The sequence below is a fragment of the Cucumis melo genome, chromosome 6 (genome assembly GCF_025177605.1).
Source record: "Cucumis melo cultivar AY chromosome 6, USDA_Cmelo_AY_1.0, whole genome shotgun sequence".
NCBI lineage: Eukaryota > Viridiplantae > Streptophyta > Magnoliopsida > Cucurbitales > Cucurbitaceae > Cucumis > Cucumis melo.
Window position 1 is genome coordinate 35,724,248 of NC_066862.1, and position 16,541 is coordinate 35,740,788.

General features: G+C 30.4%; 2 protein-coding genes across 3 annotated transcripts in view; one reads left to right on the plus strand and one right to left on the minus strand.

Annotated features, from left to right (window-relative positions):
• Window positions 1-1,988: 1,988 nt before the first annotated feature.
• Window positions 1,989-16,541, minus strand: part of LOC103493379 (G-type lectin S-receptor-like serine/threonine-protein kinase At4g27290) — an 89,616-nt gene continuing 75,063 nt past the window's right edge. The window contains exon 9 of the mRNA XM_051086752.1: window positions 1,989-2,013. Coding sequence (XP_050942709.1) covers window positions 2,004-2,013 — 10 coding nt within the window. The 3' untranslated portion in view covers window positions 1,989-2,003. The remainder of the gene's footprint in view (window positions 2,014-16,541) is intronic.
• Window positions 6,366-13,517, plus strand: LOC103493381 (putative anthocyanidin reductase). Of its 2 annotated transcripts, none has more exons than XM_051086755.1 (6): window positions 6,366-6,624; window positions 11,952-12,119; window positions 12,246-12,463; window positions 12,561-12,720; window positions 12,860-13,067; window positions 13,147-13,517. In XM_051086755.1, exons 1-6 carry the CDS (start codon window positions 6,459-6,461, stop codon window positions 13,304-13,306), a joined length of 1,080 nt encoding a protein of 359 aa, XP_050942712.1. In that variant the 5' UTR covers window positions 6,366-6,458; the 3' UTR covers window positions 13,307-13,517. The 2 variants fall into 2 exon arrangements, with proteins under 2 accessions (XP_050942712.1, XP_050942713.1); XM_051086756.1 differs by having other exon boundaries at window positions 6,393-6,624; window positions 12,012-12,119.

A 16,541-nucleotide genomic window follows, 5' to 3' on the forward strand; every position in this document is an offset into this window, starting at 1 on the left:
ATGTATGACTTTTTAAACCCCAATTTTAATTATAAATAGGTTATGCATGTTAATTTCTAAATGTTAGATGCAATTAGAGTAAATTAGATCATAATTCTGCTGCGCGTGTCTGTTGGTTTTCATCATAATATATATATAATTACTTAAGCTAAATTCCACCAAATCAACATTTTTCCTTAATCTCCCAGTTCAAATTAATTAACCTCCATCATAATTTAATGTTAAACAAACCAACTTATTGTTTGTTTCTATACTTAATTAATCAAATCAACTTATAATTTGACGCTCGACCATATGAATCAGTTTTCGCACTTAGCATAATAAATATCTTCTTTTTTTTAGTCACAACTTTATATAGCTCAAGATTTTTCTGAGATGAGGTAAGCTCGATGTTTTGGGAGTCAATCTATAAGTCAGCCTATTTTCCTGCCGGCTCGATCAATTCACGGAGTCTATCAACTTAGCCAACGATATGCTGGATTCCTTTCTTTTCATTAATTCATCCTTGAATGAGGCCTTGCCCTAGGTGCCTTCCCGCTCCTTTATCGTCTGATTTGAGGATTTGACCCGAATCAGATTTTCTGTTATGTAGCTGAGTTCTAGCTTGCTTCTACAGCTCAGTCTCGTTCTTCCTTATTGGATGGGCTACGGCTGATTATCTGACTTTGGAGTCTGACCCGTGCACCCGCCTTTCCCGATCATGAAAGAAATCAATGAACATAAGCCCACTCCTCCGACCATACAGGGGCGGGCATACACAAAGGTCAGATACCGATCGATGTTGTTGCCAATCAATGAACAAGGGCTCCTCAAACCGAACTGAAAGAGATACGAACAAAGAAGAAAGACAAAGAGACTAAGGACGAGAGTTGAGAAGAAGAAGCCAGATCCATTGACAAGAAAATCATTCCATTCATAAGGCGTGAAATGCCCGATGCAACTTCCCCAAGAATCTAAGTTGACTCTTTAAGTCTTCTAAACCCACTAAGCAGAGTACAATTTCTAATAGTCTCTGTCAGAACATCAAACCGTTCAATCTCGTGGCCTTACCCGCAAATCTCAATGACGTAGGCATCCGGGCCTCTGAGGCCACTTTCTTCAGAATCCCTTCCCGGTTTGAGAGGGCAGGAGGAATTCTGAGATCTTTCCATCTTTTTCGAGTATAAGATGGTCCACACAGTGGAATAGGTCTTGTGAGTGAGTCCACGCTTTCCTCCCCAAGGGAACAGCTGCTTATAGTCGTCAGTGCCAAGGGACGAACTACTTAAAAGGTTCTTAAAAGGAGCGAAGTAGAATAAAGCTACGAAGGATGGGGCGGTTCGAAGAAAGTCGACTGGCATTGCCCTTCCTGTGTAGTGGGGGCGATTACAGAAGTAGGCCGTGGTCTTGTCTTAGATCGTCTGCGGTATGCTCGATCACCGGTTCGTGGTAGTTTAATCTTCTTCTTAGGATCAGTACTCAGAAAATAAGAGGACGGGAAAAGGCATCAAAATTCAATGGAATTGGTGGGTTCTACTATTAAAAGACAATAATTTTAATAAAACTTACCCTTTCAGTTCTCAAAGTTTTGAATAATATATATAACTGGTCTCTAAATTTAAGAAATGTACCTTTTTAATCCTTAACTAGGTATAGACGAATAGACTCATTAGATCTAAGTTTTTTAAAATGTACTTTTGAGTTTCTAAATTCTCAAATATTGGTCTAGAAAGTCACTCAAGTAATTTATACTTTTATTTAAAATAGGTAAATTTTTATGAAGGTAACAAAACACCAAACTGTTTACAGGCCATGTAATGTAACGACCCAACTCTTTATACTAAGCTGAGGTCGTTACCAAAAGGGAACAATGACAAGAGACACTTTTTTTGAAACGAGGGAAGAATAAATTTTCATTAAAAATGGAATATTAAAACACTGAAACATAAATGCGGAAGCAAAACTGAGTCCCCATATGGCATGTCACGGATCCTTCTCTGTCGCTCGCCAGCTTTCCTCTACCTTTACCTTCGCCTGAAATGTTAAACATAGAAAGAGTGAGTATAAACATATACTCAGTAAGGGACCTACTACTAGTCCCGCTAGGTGTCTGTTAACTTCCCATTAGAGTCCTGAAAATGGTACCCAATCTCTGGCACGTTCCCGAACACGTGCAACATGCGCTCCCGTAGGAACGAAAATCTGGTCTTCGGTGTCCCGAGGGAGCACCTAGGACATGCTGGTCTGTAGTGAACCCGGGGGTAACACTAAGACAATCGGGATGCGAGGACCCCGTCGAATCACTCGAATCATATCTATATCCATGCTAGACTGGCGTCCCGTCGGACCACACAGTCCTAAATAGGTGGTGATCCCGAAGGACACCCATGCAGGTACGACTCTAATAGACAAAGTTAACAGAACACCCTATCCATAGCATGTAGCATAACATAACATCATAACATGGCATGAGTATTAATCTTAACGTCCTTAATCATGTGATTAATATATCATGCATTAACAATCATCAACATCAATCTATCAGTCCTTAACATAACATCAGTCATCATCATCAATCATCAACATAATAATCTCAGTCATCATCACCAACATCAATACAATGACAGTCATCATCAGTAGCATCAAGTTATGCATTTTAGCTACCATCAATGCATAATCATAATTACATGCGGTCTCTTAAATTCAGTTCGAAGGTCTAGTAGGAGAATCTCTTACCTTGAGATTTTAGCCAAACAAAGGTACTCCCTAGTTGACAGTAAAATTCTCCAATTAACTTGATCCTAATCATAAAAGGAACTCTTAGTATCTTAATTAATGAAATTAGCAATTGGCTAACATCCAAAAATTCTCCCAAATAAATTAACTTTCTAAAAAAAAGGGTTGAAACCAATTCAACCTTGACTGGGAAAAATCCAAGATTTAAATCTTAAAAAGTTTAGCCAATTGAACCTTTAAAGAAACCTCAAATAGATCCAAAATTAAATTAATAAAATATTAATTTAATTTCATTAGCTTACCAAGGTTAGTCAGATGGAGGTTGGAAAATCCTCTTATCTTTGATGAAAAATTCATCACTTTAAATCCTCAAGCTTCCAAAGAGACCAATCTTAACTTCGACTGATGAGGCAGCGACAGCAGAGGGTTATCTTAGAGAAGAAGATGAAGAACCTTTTTCTTTTTCCTTTATTTCCATCTTAAGCATTCCAATGCTATTTATAGACTCACATAATAACAATAATAATAATAATTATTATTATTTCCTTTTCCTTTTCCTTTTAGGATATATATATGTATAATACCAAAAAAATATACATATATCTTTATTCCCATTATCTTTCCTAAATCAATGCCTTAATCTTAGGCATTTATAACAATTAGTAATAATAATAATACTTCTTTATTATTATTATTTTTCTCTCACCAAATTCTACAATAAATATATATTTATTTAAACCATTATTCTCTCTTATAAATAAATATATATATTTTTCGTCCAATCAAATCAACCATCTCTCTCCTTATGGATTATCTTCTTTTCCAACAAATATAATTATATTCCATCATATAATTAACTTCACTTTTCCATATTATTAATTAAATATATATATCCATATATATATACTCAATTAATTACAATTCCACCAAAACTAACTTTTCCCTCCAAAATCTCAAATTAACTTAAGTCCTCAATTAATTTAATCAATCAAATCTTTTCCAATAAATCACTTATAACTTCCACAACATGAATTGTCTTAAACCAACCATAACAACTTCACTCCATAATCAAGATTTATCTTTCTGCAGAATAATTAATTATCATCCACAATAATTAATTATTATTTACCTTTCTTCCAAAATAATTAATTATCTTCTACAATAATTATTATTTATCTTTCTCCAAAATAATTAATTATCTTCCACAAAAAAAAAAATTAATTATTATTTATCTTTCTCCAAAATAATTAATTATCTTCCACCATAATTAATTATTATTTATCTTTCTCCAAAATAATTAATTATCTTCCACAATAATTAATTATTGTTTATCTTTCTCCAAAGTAATTATCCTTTTACAAATAATTAATTATTGTTTATCTTTCTCCAAAGTAATTATCCTTTTACAAATAATTAATTATTGTTTATCTTTCTTCAAAGTAATTATCCTTTTACAAATAATTAATTATTGTTTATCTTTCTCCAAAGTAATTAATTATCCTTTTACAAATAATTATATTTTCCCAAAATATAATTATTTTACTTTTTCTCCTTTAATAAATATCCTTTCTCCAAAACACAACTATTTTTTCCTTAAATAATTATATTTCAACAAATATAATTATCGTTTCCTTTAACATATTAATTATATATATATTTCCACATATACATATAATTATTCAATCTCCAACAAACTTTCCACCCCACAATTTAATTAAATAACATCCATAATTATTTAATTAAATTCAACTTCAACAACACTAAAAATCCACAACTTTACTTAATTCTCTTAACTTACCATCTAATCAAAATCTCAACAAACAACACATGTCAAAACCTCTAATTAATTAAATATTCATCCAACAAATATTTAATTAATTTCAATTTCCACATAAATCAAATAATTCTCATTAAATGGATTCAAAATAACGCCCAATAAATTAAATCTAATTAACTCCAAAATTATCTTAATTTTTGGGGCGTTACATGTAACAAAACCCATAAAATTAGCAATTTTTTAAATATTTCAAGTTTGCCTTTTCGTCTTTCTTCTTCTCCTCGCTGTGATTTCTTTCATCGTCTTCCTCCTCGAAGCGATTTCTTTTGTCGTCTTTCTTCTTCTCCTCTTCTTATTTTTTCCGCTGCGATTTTCTTTCCATCGTCTTTCTTATTTTCCTCTGCAATTTCTTTCCATCTTCTTTCTTATTTTCTTCTTCTTCTTTATGTCGTTTAAACTTGGCGTAACCAAATCTAAACTATTGTGTACAAAAAATAGCAGAATCTAACAGATTGTGTATAAAGAATTTTGAAAAAAATCATTTAGATTGGAGTAGCCAAATGTAAACGATCGTGTAAAAAAACAAACCATCGTGTAGATAAATCTAAATGATCGCGTACCAAAATAATTAAAAGAAATTGTTTATCCAAATTTAAACGATCATGTACTAAAAAATCTTGAAAAAATAAATGATCGTATGGACAAATCTAAATGATCGTGTAAAAAACAAATTTAGATGATCGTGTACCAAAAGAAAAACAATTTTCCTACTAAAATCTAAATGATCAAATCTAAACGATCGTGTAACCAATTTTAGACGTAACCAAATTAAACGATGGTGTAACCAAATTAAACCACAGAATTAAAAATAATTGTCAAATTAAATGACCAAATCTAAACGATCTTATACCAAATATATTACGCATGCGTTATTGTACCAAATATATTACGCATGCGTTGTTGACGAAACATTTTTATATTTTACACGGTGGGACTGTGGCCTATTTCCGTTTTCGGAATTGTTCTATAGAGTGTAAATATTTTGTCGTTTTGTTCTATTTGTAAAAAGACCCGTTTAAAATATTTATATGATAATTTTAAATTAGAAAATATAAAACTATTTTTCTCTAAAACTATTTTTTTCTTCTAATTTTAAGTATGATACTTTTTTAAAAATAGAAAAAATTGACGAACTATTTACACTTTATAGAACAGACTTACTAAAGGACAAAATTTAGTACACTTGATTTTTCTACCAAGTGTAAATATTTTGTCAAATGTTCTATTTTAAAATATTTTCCTTTAAAAATATCGTATAATTATTTTTAAAAATCAAGTAAAAAAAAGTACTTCAAAGGTATTTTTAATGTATTTTTTAAAACTTAGGTACTAAAATATACATTTAAAAAACTCATGAATCAAATGGGTTTATTCTTCTAAACATAAAAACATACATTTTTAAAATTTAATAAGGACTAAACACACATATTCTTCAAAAGTAAAGAACTAAAAAGTAATTTTTTTTCAATAATTTTATATCTTAACAACACCTTATACCATAGGTCTCATGAACTTACCAATTCTCTAGATTTCCTAACTCTTTACTTCTTCCTGTTTTATTACTTATTCCAAACACGAAAGAGACAAACAATAAGTTTCAAGATAGAAATTGAAACTTTCATGAATTGTTTTTAAAAGCTTTTCTTCCACCTTTTTCCACTCACACCCAAAAGTAAAGTAAAAAATAAAATAAAATAAAAAGTGGTTTTGCCGAAATAGGCAGTTTGTTTGTCTGTGTGCCGTACGTGTACAGTATTTTATATGTTTAGAGAAGTGAAGAAAGAAGGAGGTATGTTTTCTTGTTTGCTTTTTGTTTAAATGCTTATAAACATATGCATCCAAATAGAATAAATGAGAAGGGCACTTATTTTCATTTTGGCAGAAGAAGAGAGAAAGAGAGATCTAGATGGAGGAAAAAGAAGAAGAAGAAGAAGAAGAAGAAGATTTTGTGTCAAAAGAATTAGGACCAAAAACATACTGCGTAACTGGTGCCACTGGCTTCATTGGCTCATGGTTGGTTAACCTTCTTCTTCTAAATGGCTATAAGGTTCACGCCACTGCTCGAGACCCTGGTTCGTAACACTCTTTCCAATTTTCTCTCTTCTCTCATCTATAACTATATCAATTTTATTATATATATATTCTCTTTTCTCTTCTTTCTTTCTTTTCTTTTGTGTTTCTTTCTCTATATATTCCCTTCTTTGTTTGGCTCTGTTCGTTCCAACTTAAAATGTTCAACTTTTGAAAAGCAGATTTGATTTTATAATCGCTATCACAAAATTTCTAGCTTTCAAAATTTGAAATAGTGGTATGTTTATTTTGTTGTGTTATACGAAGAAGATAGAATATTAAATTTATTTTTACTCATCAACTTATAAAGTTGTGTAAAAAGATATTAAAATAAGTGGTTTGAAAGGCTATGAATTTGTCAATTGTTTCCTTATTTACTGTTTTAAACATAGGAATAGAAAATGTTAGTTAATATAACATCCAAAAAATTCTAAATTTACTCTCAACTAAGAATATCTTTTTAAAATGTTACAATACATTTATAATTATTAGTCCTTAAAAATCTTATTTAGTGTAATTAGCTAATGCTAATTAATTTAGCTTTAACCATAGCTTGGATGAATGAGAGACGTTGCGAAAGTATCATCATCCTTTGTTTGTATTCTCAACAACTTCCCTTTCTTTAATTAGAATTTATTTATATATTATTTTAATGCTGAATTTAAAGTTTCCAATGCCCAACTTTATATGTTATTTTAACTTTGATTTTAAAATTGTATATTTATATATTATTTTCAATTTGAATTTTAAATTTACCTAAATAAAAATAATTACCGAATGTTTATATTATTTTACAAATGAGTCCCAATAAAAGATTTAACAATAATATAATTGAAAAGTAAAATTTGTAAAGTTCAAGATTTAAAATTAAAATAAATTAGAATTTTAAAATAAAAAATCAAATTACTTTACTTTTTATATTTGTGAGATTCTCAAATATAATTTAATGAACCAAAATATTTACGAAATATAGTAAACTTTTAAATTCTATTTATCAATGAAAGACTTTTATTAGTGTCTATTAATGCATTTAATAAATATTAGACTTCTATCACTATCTATTTGAATTTATCGTCGATAGAATATGATATTTTGTTATATTTTGTAAATGATTTCAGCAATTTTACTATTTTCAATAATTTTTCCAAAATGATACGTAAACCAGAGGAAAAAGAAAGAAGAAGTAAGAAACATATTATCTAATTAATTATATCAAACATATATTCTCTTTGTTTGCACCTAATGAGTTGTAAACATTAAAAAGCAATAGATGCTTGAGACCTCAATTCTAATGTTTAAAAATGTGGTACTTTGAACCAATTTTTTTCTAATATAAATCGAATTTATTTTACGCACAAAATATAAAATTATGTATGCATGACTTATTCAATGTCTACTTTTTACTTGAAAGTTTGAAATTTATCATTTAATAAAATGATTATTAAGATCTTAAAAAATATTTATAATATTATAATCTATATATGTAATAATAATAATTATTCTAATTTCACGACATCAATTATTTTAATTTTAATAAAATAAAACAATTGAACAAATGAACTATAACCTATCATTAGCTAAGGTGAAAGCTTAAACATTTAAAATTATTTAAAAGAACACTGGTTTGAAATAATAAATTAATTGCTCCTACTCCTACATATAGTTAAAAGATGAAAAAAACCTATTAGTGTAATTAACCTAAACTTTTTGTTCTTATATCTCCCTATCCTCATCTTAAAAAGAATCAACATCTTATGATGTAATACCCAATCCTTATATATTTTCGAAATTATTTTACTATGTATTATTGATTAAAGAATGGTAGTAGAGATGATATACTTAGATGTACCTAAACTAAATATGTATTTTACTAAAAAGAAAAGAAAAAGGAAGAAAGAGAGAGAGAGAGAGAGAGAAAAGAGAAGATTAATACGAATCTTGGGGAAATTCATTAAAGGGTACAATTTCTTTCCACCTATATATGCCACAACTTAGAGACAAGCGGCAACCCCTCGTGGAAAGTTCTGCCTTCTTCTTTTTATTTTTTACTGTATGATATGATTAGATAAACTTTTGATCCATAAATAAAGTAGATCCATTCTCCATTAATGTATTATATCATAATAAACAATATGAACTCTTTGGTCTCGTGAATTTGACTCTACTCGAATCTTCATTTTTCAGGTCAGATTATGAGTAAGAAGAGATGTTTGATAATGTTGTCATTTCTTGTTTTCTTTTTCATTATATTTTAGCTTTGATCTCATCCACATATGAGGATGATACTGCAATTCTCTCATGAGTTGGATCCTAGCCCGACGAAAGTTGGGTTGGTTTTGAATTTTTTCGAGCTAGCTAGCATACATGAAGTTGGACTGGTTATGAATTTTTTCAAGCTAGATAGCATACACGAAAAATCCTGGTGTGGTGCTGAGTTAAACAAATTTTGATGCTAATTTAATAGGGAGAGATCATAACTCAACCTAACATACAAGTACTAAGGTCATCAATGCATAGCCTCTTTTAGAAAGTTGTCGAATGAAGCTTTTTATAAGTTCTTTTTTTTTTTTAAACTCGCCCCAATCACATGTGTAACTTCGATGGTGTCAAAAATTATTTCAATGCTCGAGGTTGCACGATACTCAAGATTGTTTATTGATTGATATATATACCTTCAATTCAATTTGATAGCCAAATCTCGAGGCATTTAGACATTTTTATTGGGACGTGTGTCCTTTGATGCCTCCTCTCGATACTATATGGGGCTCAAACCCATCATATACTTTGTGTTGTGTCCTAGTTGACCTTTAACAACAAAATTTTTATTGATTGTTTCTAAAGTTTCATTGATAACTATTTTGTTTTTTGTTTTTAGTTTTTTAAAATCAAACTTATTTTGTCGAATTCTTCTTACCATGATTCCACATATTTCTTTAGGTGTCATTTATGCATTCTTAACTATATTCTAAAAGGAAAAAAAAGGCTTTTTAATTGCTGTATCTTTTTCGGTTTTCAAAATTTAAATTAGTTTTTTAAACTATCGATAGAAAATAGATGATAAATGAAGAAATCGGAAGGTGAGAAGAGGATCTGTAAACTTATCTTTTAAAAAAGAAAAGGAGAATGAATTTTCTTTTCCTTTGGTTGGTATGGGCCTGGAATGTTCCTACGTACGGACAACCCCATCAAATCGTTTGTTGTCTTTTTTTCTTTTCATTTATTTATATTTCTTAACTATCCAAGTATATGTATAAGTATCTTTTTCCCCTAAATTTTAACTTGTTTTCAATATGCATGTGTATTTTATATTATATTCAACTTAGAAATCCGGTTATTTAGGTGTTAATTATACTGATTTAAAACTTTGAAATATACATCGTTTTAATTCATGTTTAGTACATTTGAAACATACTAAAATTTTGCATCTACCTCAAAACTTACTATTTAAGACGATGATATTTAGAGAGCAATATAATTTAGGTTAGACATGACATTTTATTATTTAATGTGATTGACTTGAGTAAGATGTAACATTGTACATCAAATTTGAACAATTATTTGAATGGTACACAATGTAACATTCTTATTATTCAGCTACGGTTACATCATTGTCTAAGTCTCCATATCATAAAAGAAAAAAGAGTTAAACGGGTCATGTATTGTGAATGGTGCGAGTAGATCACTATTTGCTAATTTGCTAGAAGTGAAGTAGGTATGTCAAGTTTTAAGAGTTCAGTAAAGTTTGATGTGGTGAATTTTGAAGGAGTGGTCAACTTTAGGTTGTGGAAAATGCAAGTCAAAGATGTGTTAATACAAGTTGGATTATGCGCAATGGCGTAAGTCAAGATTGAGCAATGGTAGCAGTGATTGGTGAACCAATACAATCTAAGTGTGGTTCTAACATAGGTGTTAAAAGAAAAAGTCTACCTAGAAGATAGGTAGGTGAGAATGCATGAAAAATAAAGGAGGTTTATTATACAGGACTTTAGGTTAGGTGTTGACGATGTTGTCTTTCTCGTTAGAGAAGTCAGTAACTTTATCTAAATAAGACAAAATTCATCCTTACATTATGCCCTCTTTACGATGATAGGTTGTGTGGTTAGCTATTCACAGTAGTTTACACATAAGCATTAGCTTGGTAGTTATGCAAGGTGTGTGGTGGAAGTTGTGACAATGACTAAAAAACTTTTGGATGAGCCAAGTAGCTAGGTAGAAGTTGTGCCATAAATTTTAGGAATGTTTATTTGACATGTGATTAAAAAGAAAATCATGGAAGGTGGTAAGTGGTCTACCTTTTATGTAGGGAATGAGTTATAATTGTTCGAGTTAATAGTTATGATTGTTGGTAAAGATAGTTGATGTAAAGGTGAAATTTTTTGAGTATTTGAAAAATATAAAAGTGCAAAGTTTCCCGCATATAAAATATTCAAAGAAGTGATGGATTTTATGCACAGTAAAGAAGCCATGTCTTTAGTTTTTAATCACTCCAATTAGAAGTAAGGTTGGCAAAAATTCTTACATATCCTCGCTCTTATCAGGACAAGGGATCCTTGTAATTTGCTCGAGAATGGGAGTCAAACCAAGAATTGTATGGGTCTTTGGTCAGGGACGAGGATGGGGTGGGTCCCCGCCCCATTCTCAACCTCAACCTCACCTCGTTTATGTTTTTAATATATATATATATACACACACAAAAACAGAAAAACCAAGTTGGGGCGCACATTTAAAACCAAAGCCAAACTATATTATAAAATATTTTAACGAACATTTATCAAGTATTATGTTAATTATAATAGGTAGCAACTTTAGGAATATAATTAAATATATGTTTTAACACTTTTAAAAATTGTAAATACAACAAAGTTTATTGATAATAAATTTCTATCGTTGATATAATCTTATTATGATCTATGAGTGATAGATAAATATTTTCAACATGGTCTATCTCAGGGATAGAGTACTTCTATTATTGATGGATTTTAATAGATTTTGTTATATTTGCAAAGTTTTTAAAATGTTGCTATATATATATATATATACACACGTTAATATTTTAAATCTAACGCAAATATTTTTAAATATTAAATATTTATTTGGCTTGAACCATGTCGAACAAGAAATTAAAAAGTAGAATGAAAGAATTATACAAATTTCAATAGCAAAAACTTAGCCGGTCTCCGAATTCTATGTTCATTAATTTCCTATGAGTCCACCAAGATTTGGAATGATTTTAAGTGTTAAAAAAAGTGTGGTTAAAACCCTTATATAAAGTCATTTTAAACTGGGTTCTAAATTAATTGGACTAAATGTTTGTCATCAAATGTTGCAGCAAAGTTTCTAAAGCTATTATCATCATGGACGGTTACTGACCGTTTACGATTGTTCAAAGCGGATTTGCGAGAAGAAGGAAGCTTTGATGAAGCTGTAAAAGGTTGTGATGGTGTATTTCATGTTGCTGCTTCAATGATTTTCAATGTTGATCAACAGGACAATATTGGTAAGTTTTTTTTTTTAAAATTTGAGGTCTAAGTTCTTACTTTACTTATATAAGAAGATGTTATGATATAATGGATTATTGAATCAGACTTTTCTTTTTCTTTTTGGTTTTTTTCTCTTTCTGAAGAGGAATATGTTCGAAAAAATGTGATTGACCCGGAAATTAAAGGAACCATAAGCCTTCTAAAATCTTGCTTGAAATCTGAATCTGTAAAGCGAGTTGTACTCACATCGACGATTAGTACTCTCACGGGTAAAGACGCAGATGGAGAACGAAGGCGTTTAGTTGATGAATCATGTCAAACTTCAGTAGATCAAGTTTGGAAGAACAAACCAAGTGGTTGGGTAAATAATGTTTTGTATGACTAATTTGTTGCATTCTCTTAGTTTCCTGTCTAATTTGAAACTCTATTTTGACTTTATTTCACTTTGGTTGTCACAGGTTTATTCACTTTTAAAGCGCCTAAGTGAGGACGCAGCATTTAATTTTGCATCTGAAAATAGCATTGATATTGTCTCAGTAATTACAAGCACTGTTTCTGGTCCCTTCCTCACCTCCTATATCCCATCAAGCATTCGAGTTTTCACTGCCCCAATCACAGGTAAAACCTTTTTACATATTTTTTTTCAACTCCATATGCAAACCATTGAAAATACGTGATAATGGTGTCACAAGTAGATCTCGTGTTTCAACTCTATAATGTCATTTTTTCTCCATTTAATATTAATTACCTTGTATAGGCGATTCAGACTTCCTTAGGATACTGTCAAATGTGAATGAAAGAATGGGATCGGTTGCTGTCGTTCACACCAACGATATATGTAGAGCTCACATATTCCTAATGGAGCACGAGAATGCCAAAGGTCGATACCTATGCTGTGTCGAAAGTTGTGCATTATCAGAGTTGGTCAAACGACTATCGCGACACTGTGCTGTAAATTTTCAAAGGTATTGTATTTGTTTCGAGCAGCAAAGTTGAACGTTGGCATATAGAGAGCTTGACATGGTTTTGTTAATTCTTGTGCAGAAGTGTTGATGAGAAGAAAAATTGGATGCCTTCTGAAGTTTCTAACAAGAAGTTGAAAGATTTGGGGTTTAGGTTTGAGCATGGAATAGATGATATAATAAATGAGACAATTGATGCTTGTGTTGAATGTGGTTTCATATCACGAAGGTTCCAATTTTAGAAGCAAGAAGTTCTATACAAAGCTGTATTGTGCCCTTTGGAAGAAGTGACTGTCTACACATTCATACCAACCAATATTACATAACTCTCTAATATTTGCCACAAAAACAAAAGAAAAGTAATCTGATGTCACGAGAAATATCACATATGCTACCGTAGACATCCGATAGCGTATCATAAATGATCTTATTGAAAAAAATTTACTTTTGATACATGTTTTTATGTCATAGGAAACACAACAGAAGTGAGAAAACGGTGAAAAAAGTTATACTATAGCATTTGGCAAGCTATTAGAGTCGGTCTTGTCCAAAATCTTTAGCTTTTAATAATGTTTTTCATATTCAGACAACAAAAACTATAAAAAGATCATATATAATTGTATAATTTTAATGATAGAAACTTTTCATATCATTAGGAAAAAGATGCACTGTGTGTTCACACAATATTTTAGGAACACACAATATTTTAGGAAGAAATTTGGTTCGTGGAGTTGAATGATGTACTTATATTTACATAGAAAATTGTACTGGGTGCCAAAATAAAAATATAATTTAGCAAAATCAGCACCAATCTTTTCAATTTTGCAGATATAGCAATTTTTTAATTTTTGTTGATATTTCTTATTTCATTTTTTTCATTATGACAAAATTACCCTTTTGCTGCTTTATCTTGTCCTTTCGATCTTTTCTTTATCGTTCTTCTCCTTCAATCTCCATTCTTCGTTTTCTTCTTCAATCTCCATTTTTCGTTTTCTCCTTCAATCTCCATTCTTCGTTTTCTTCTTCTCTACTGCATCGTTCTTCTTCGCGATTTCTCCTATTTGCCGACTTCTCTTCTCCTCGTCTTCTTCAGCCTCTTGTCCACCGTTCTTTCTTCATTTTCTTCTTCTCTACTGCATCGTTCTTCTTTGCGATTTCTCCTATTTGCCGACTTCTCTTCTCCTCGTCTTCTTTAGCCTCTTGTCCACCGTTCTTTCTTCGTTTTCTTCTTCTCTACTGCGTCGTTCTTCTTCGTGATTTCTCCTATTTTCCGACTTCTCTTCTCCTCGTCTTCTTCAGCCTCTTGTTCACCGTCCAAAAGAATCATGTATGTATTTCTTTCTCTTTTTTAAAGCCCTAATATTATTTCTGTGAATTGTTAGTATATTATTTATTAAAATTAGGGCTACGATTTGTTATTACTCATCTCTTTTATTTGTTCCTAATATCTACGATTTGGTTATGTTTTCCCGGCCCAACATGATTTGGTTCTGTTTGGTTCTATTTTTTTTTTTAATTTGTATCAGTTTTTTATATCAGTTGTGTGATATACTTATATTATATGTATTAATTGACTGATATACTTACTACGTGTTTTTTATTTTCTCTAAATTGTTGCAGTTCATTGTAGTTATGGTTAAGCTTGCGGTAATTGTTTTTCATAGTGGTCAATGGGATGAGCAACAGTCCTATGTGGATTACAAAACAAATTGTGTTTTGGTTGATGAAGTGATATCATCATTTGATTCTTTTCTGAACTTGATACGTACTGAAATTCAAGTTGAGTCGTGTATTGAACTTTCAATTTTGTTGCCTATAGGTAGTAATAGTGTTCAACATGTTCTAAAGAATTGTTGAAAATAAAGATGTGAGTTGGTTCTTGACATTGGTTAAGGATCAATCTACTCAATATCCTTTAGTTGCTCATTCTGTAAATACAGTTTTGGATGTTTCAGTTGGTTCTTCTTGTTGTTCTTCCATAGTTGAGGTTGATTTGGGAGATGAATTAGTAATTTTTAGAGATGTTGATATTACTAATAGTAAGGATGGGTTGACTTTAAAGGAGAAGAGAATTTGTTTTGTAGTAAAAAAATTTTGCTGAAGTCATTTCGCTTTATAGCTGTCAAGAGTAATTTTGAATTTAAGACATTGAGATCTAATTCAAGATCAATTGAGTTGAGATGTAATGAAGATGGTTGTCTTTGGTTTGTTAGAGCATCGCGTTATAAAAGAAGTGAATTATGGATGATTCGAAAATATGTTAGTGATCATAGTTGCTCAATGATTGTTCATTCTTCTCATAAGCAAGCATCTTCAAAATTTGTTAGTCATTGTATGATTGATTATTTGAGGTATAGATATTCTCATTCAACACCAAAAGATATCATCCATCATATACGTATGAATTATGGAGTTTCTGTTAATTATTATAAGGCTTGGAGAGCAAAAGAATCTGTTATGAAGTTGTTGAAAGGAGATGCCGATGATTCTTATGATTTGATTCCAAAGTTCTTCTCAAAGCTAAAAGAAATAAATCCAGGTTTGTTTTTCTACCAATTGTTATATTGTTCAATTTATTTCGTTTTATACTATTGCTATTTTTCATTCATTATTTTACTTGTATAGCTGGTATACTAACTAGTTGTTGTATACCAGTTTACTGTTTAGTGTTTTATATTAGTTTACTGATATACCTATTATGAAGTATACTTGTTGTATGATGTATGCAATACTGATTATATGTTTTATTATTTAGTGTTTTATATCAGTTTACTGATATACCTATTATGAAGTATACTTATTGTATGATGTACACAATACTGATTATATGTTTTACTATTTAGTGTTTTATATCAGTTTACTGATATATCTATTATGAAGTATACTCATTGCATGATGTATGCAATACTAATTATATGTTTTACTATCTAGTGCATTTATTAAATTGATTATTCTATTTTGTTCCCTTTTTGTAGGTTCATTTACTGCATACGAAATAGATCCAAATGGCCATTTCAAATATTGTTTTATGGCTATTGCATCATCAATTGAAGGTTGGAGATATTGTAGACCAAATATAGCAGTTGATGGGACATTTTTAAAGTGTAAGTATGGTGGAACATTGTTAACTGCAGCAACTATGGATGGTAATAGTAAAATTTTCCCTCTTGCATTTAGTATAGTAGATTCGAAGAATGATGCTTCTTGGAAATGGTTTTTTGAACAATTCAAACTTTCTTTTGGAGATCGAGAGGGATTGGTTATTATTTCTGATAGACATATAAGTATTCCAAATGGTGTTTTAGATGTGTTTCCAACAGTACAATATTGCGTTTGTGTAGAACATCTTTTAAAAAGTGTGAAGTTGTCATTTAAAGACTCTTTAATTGAAAAACTTTTTCGTCAATGTGCATACTCGTATACAATAGATGATTTCGAGTTATATATGAGATGGATGGAGTTGATATACCCATCTAT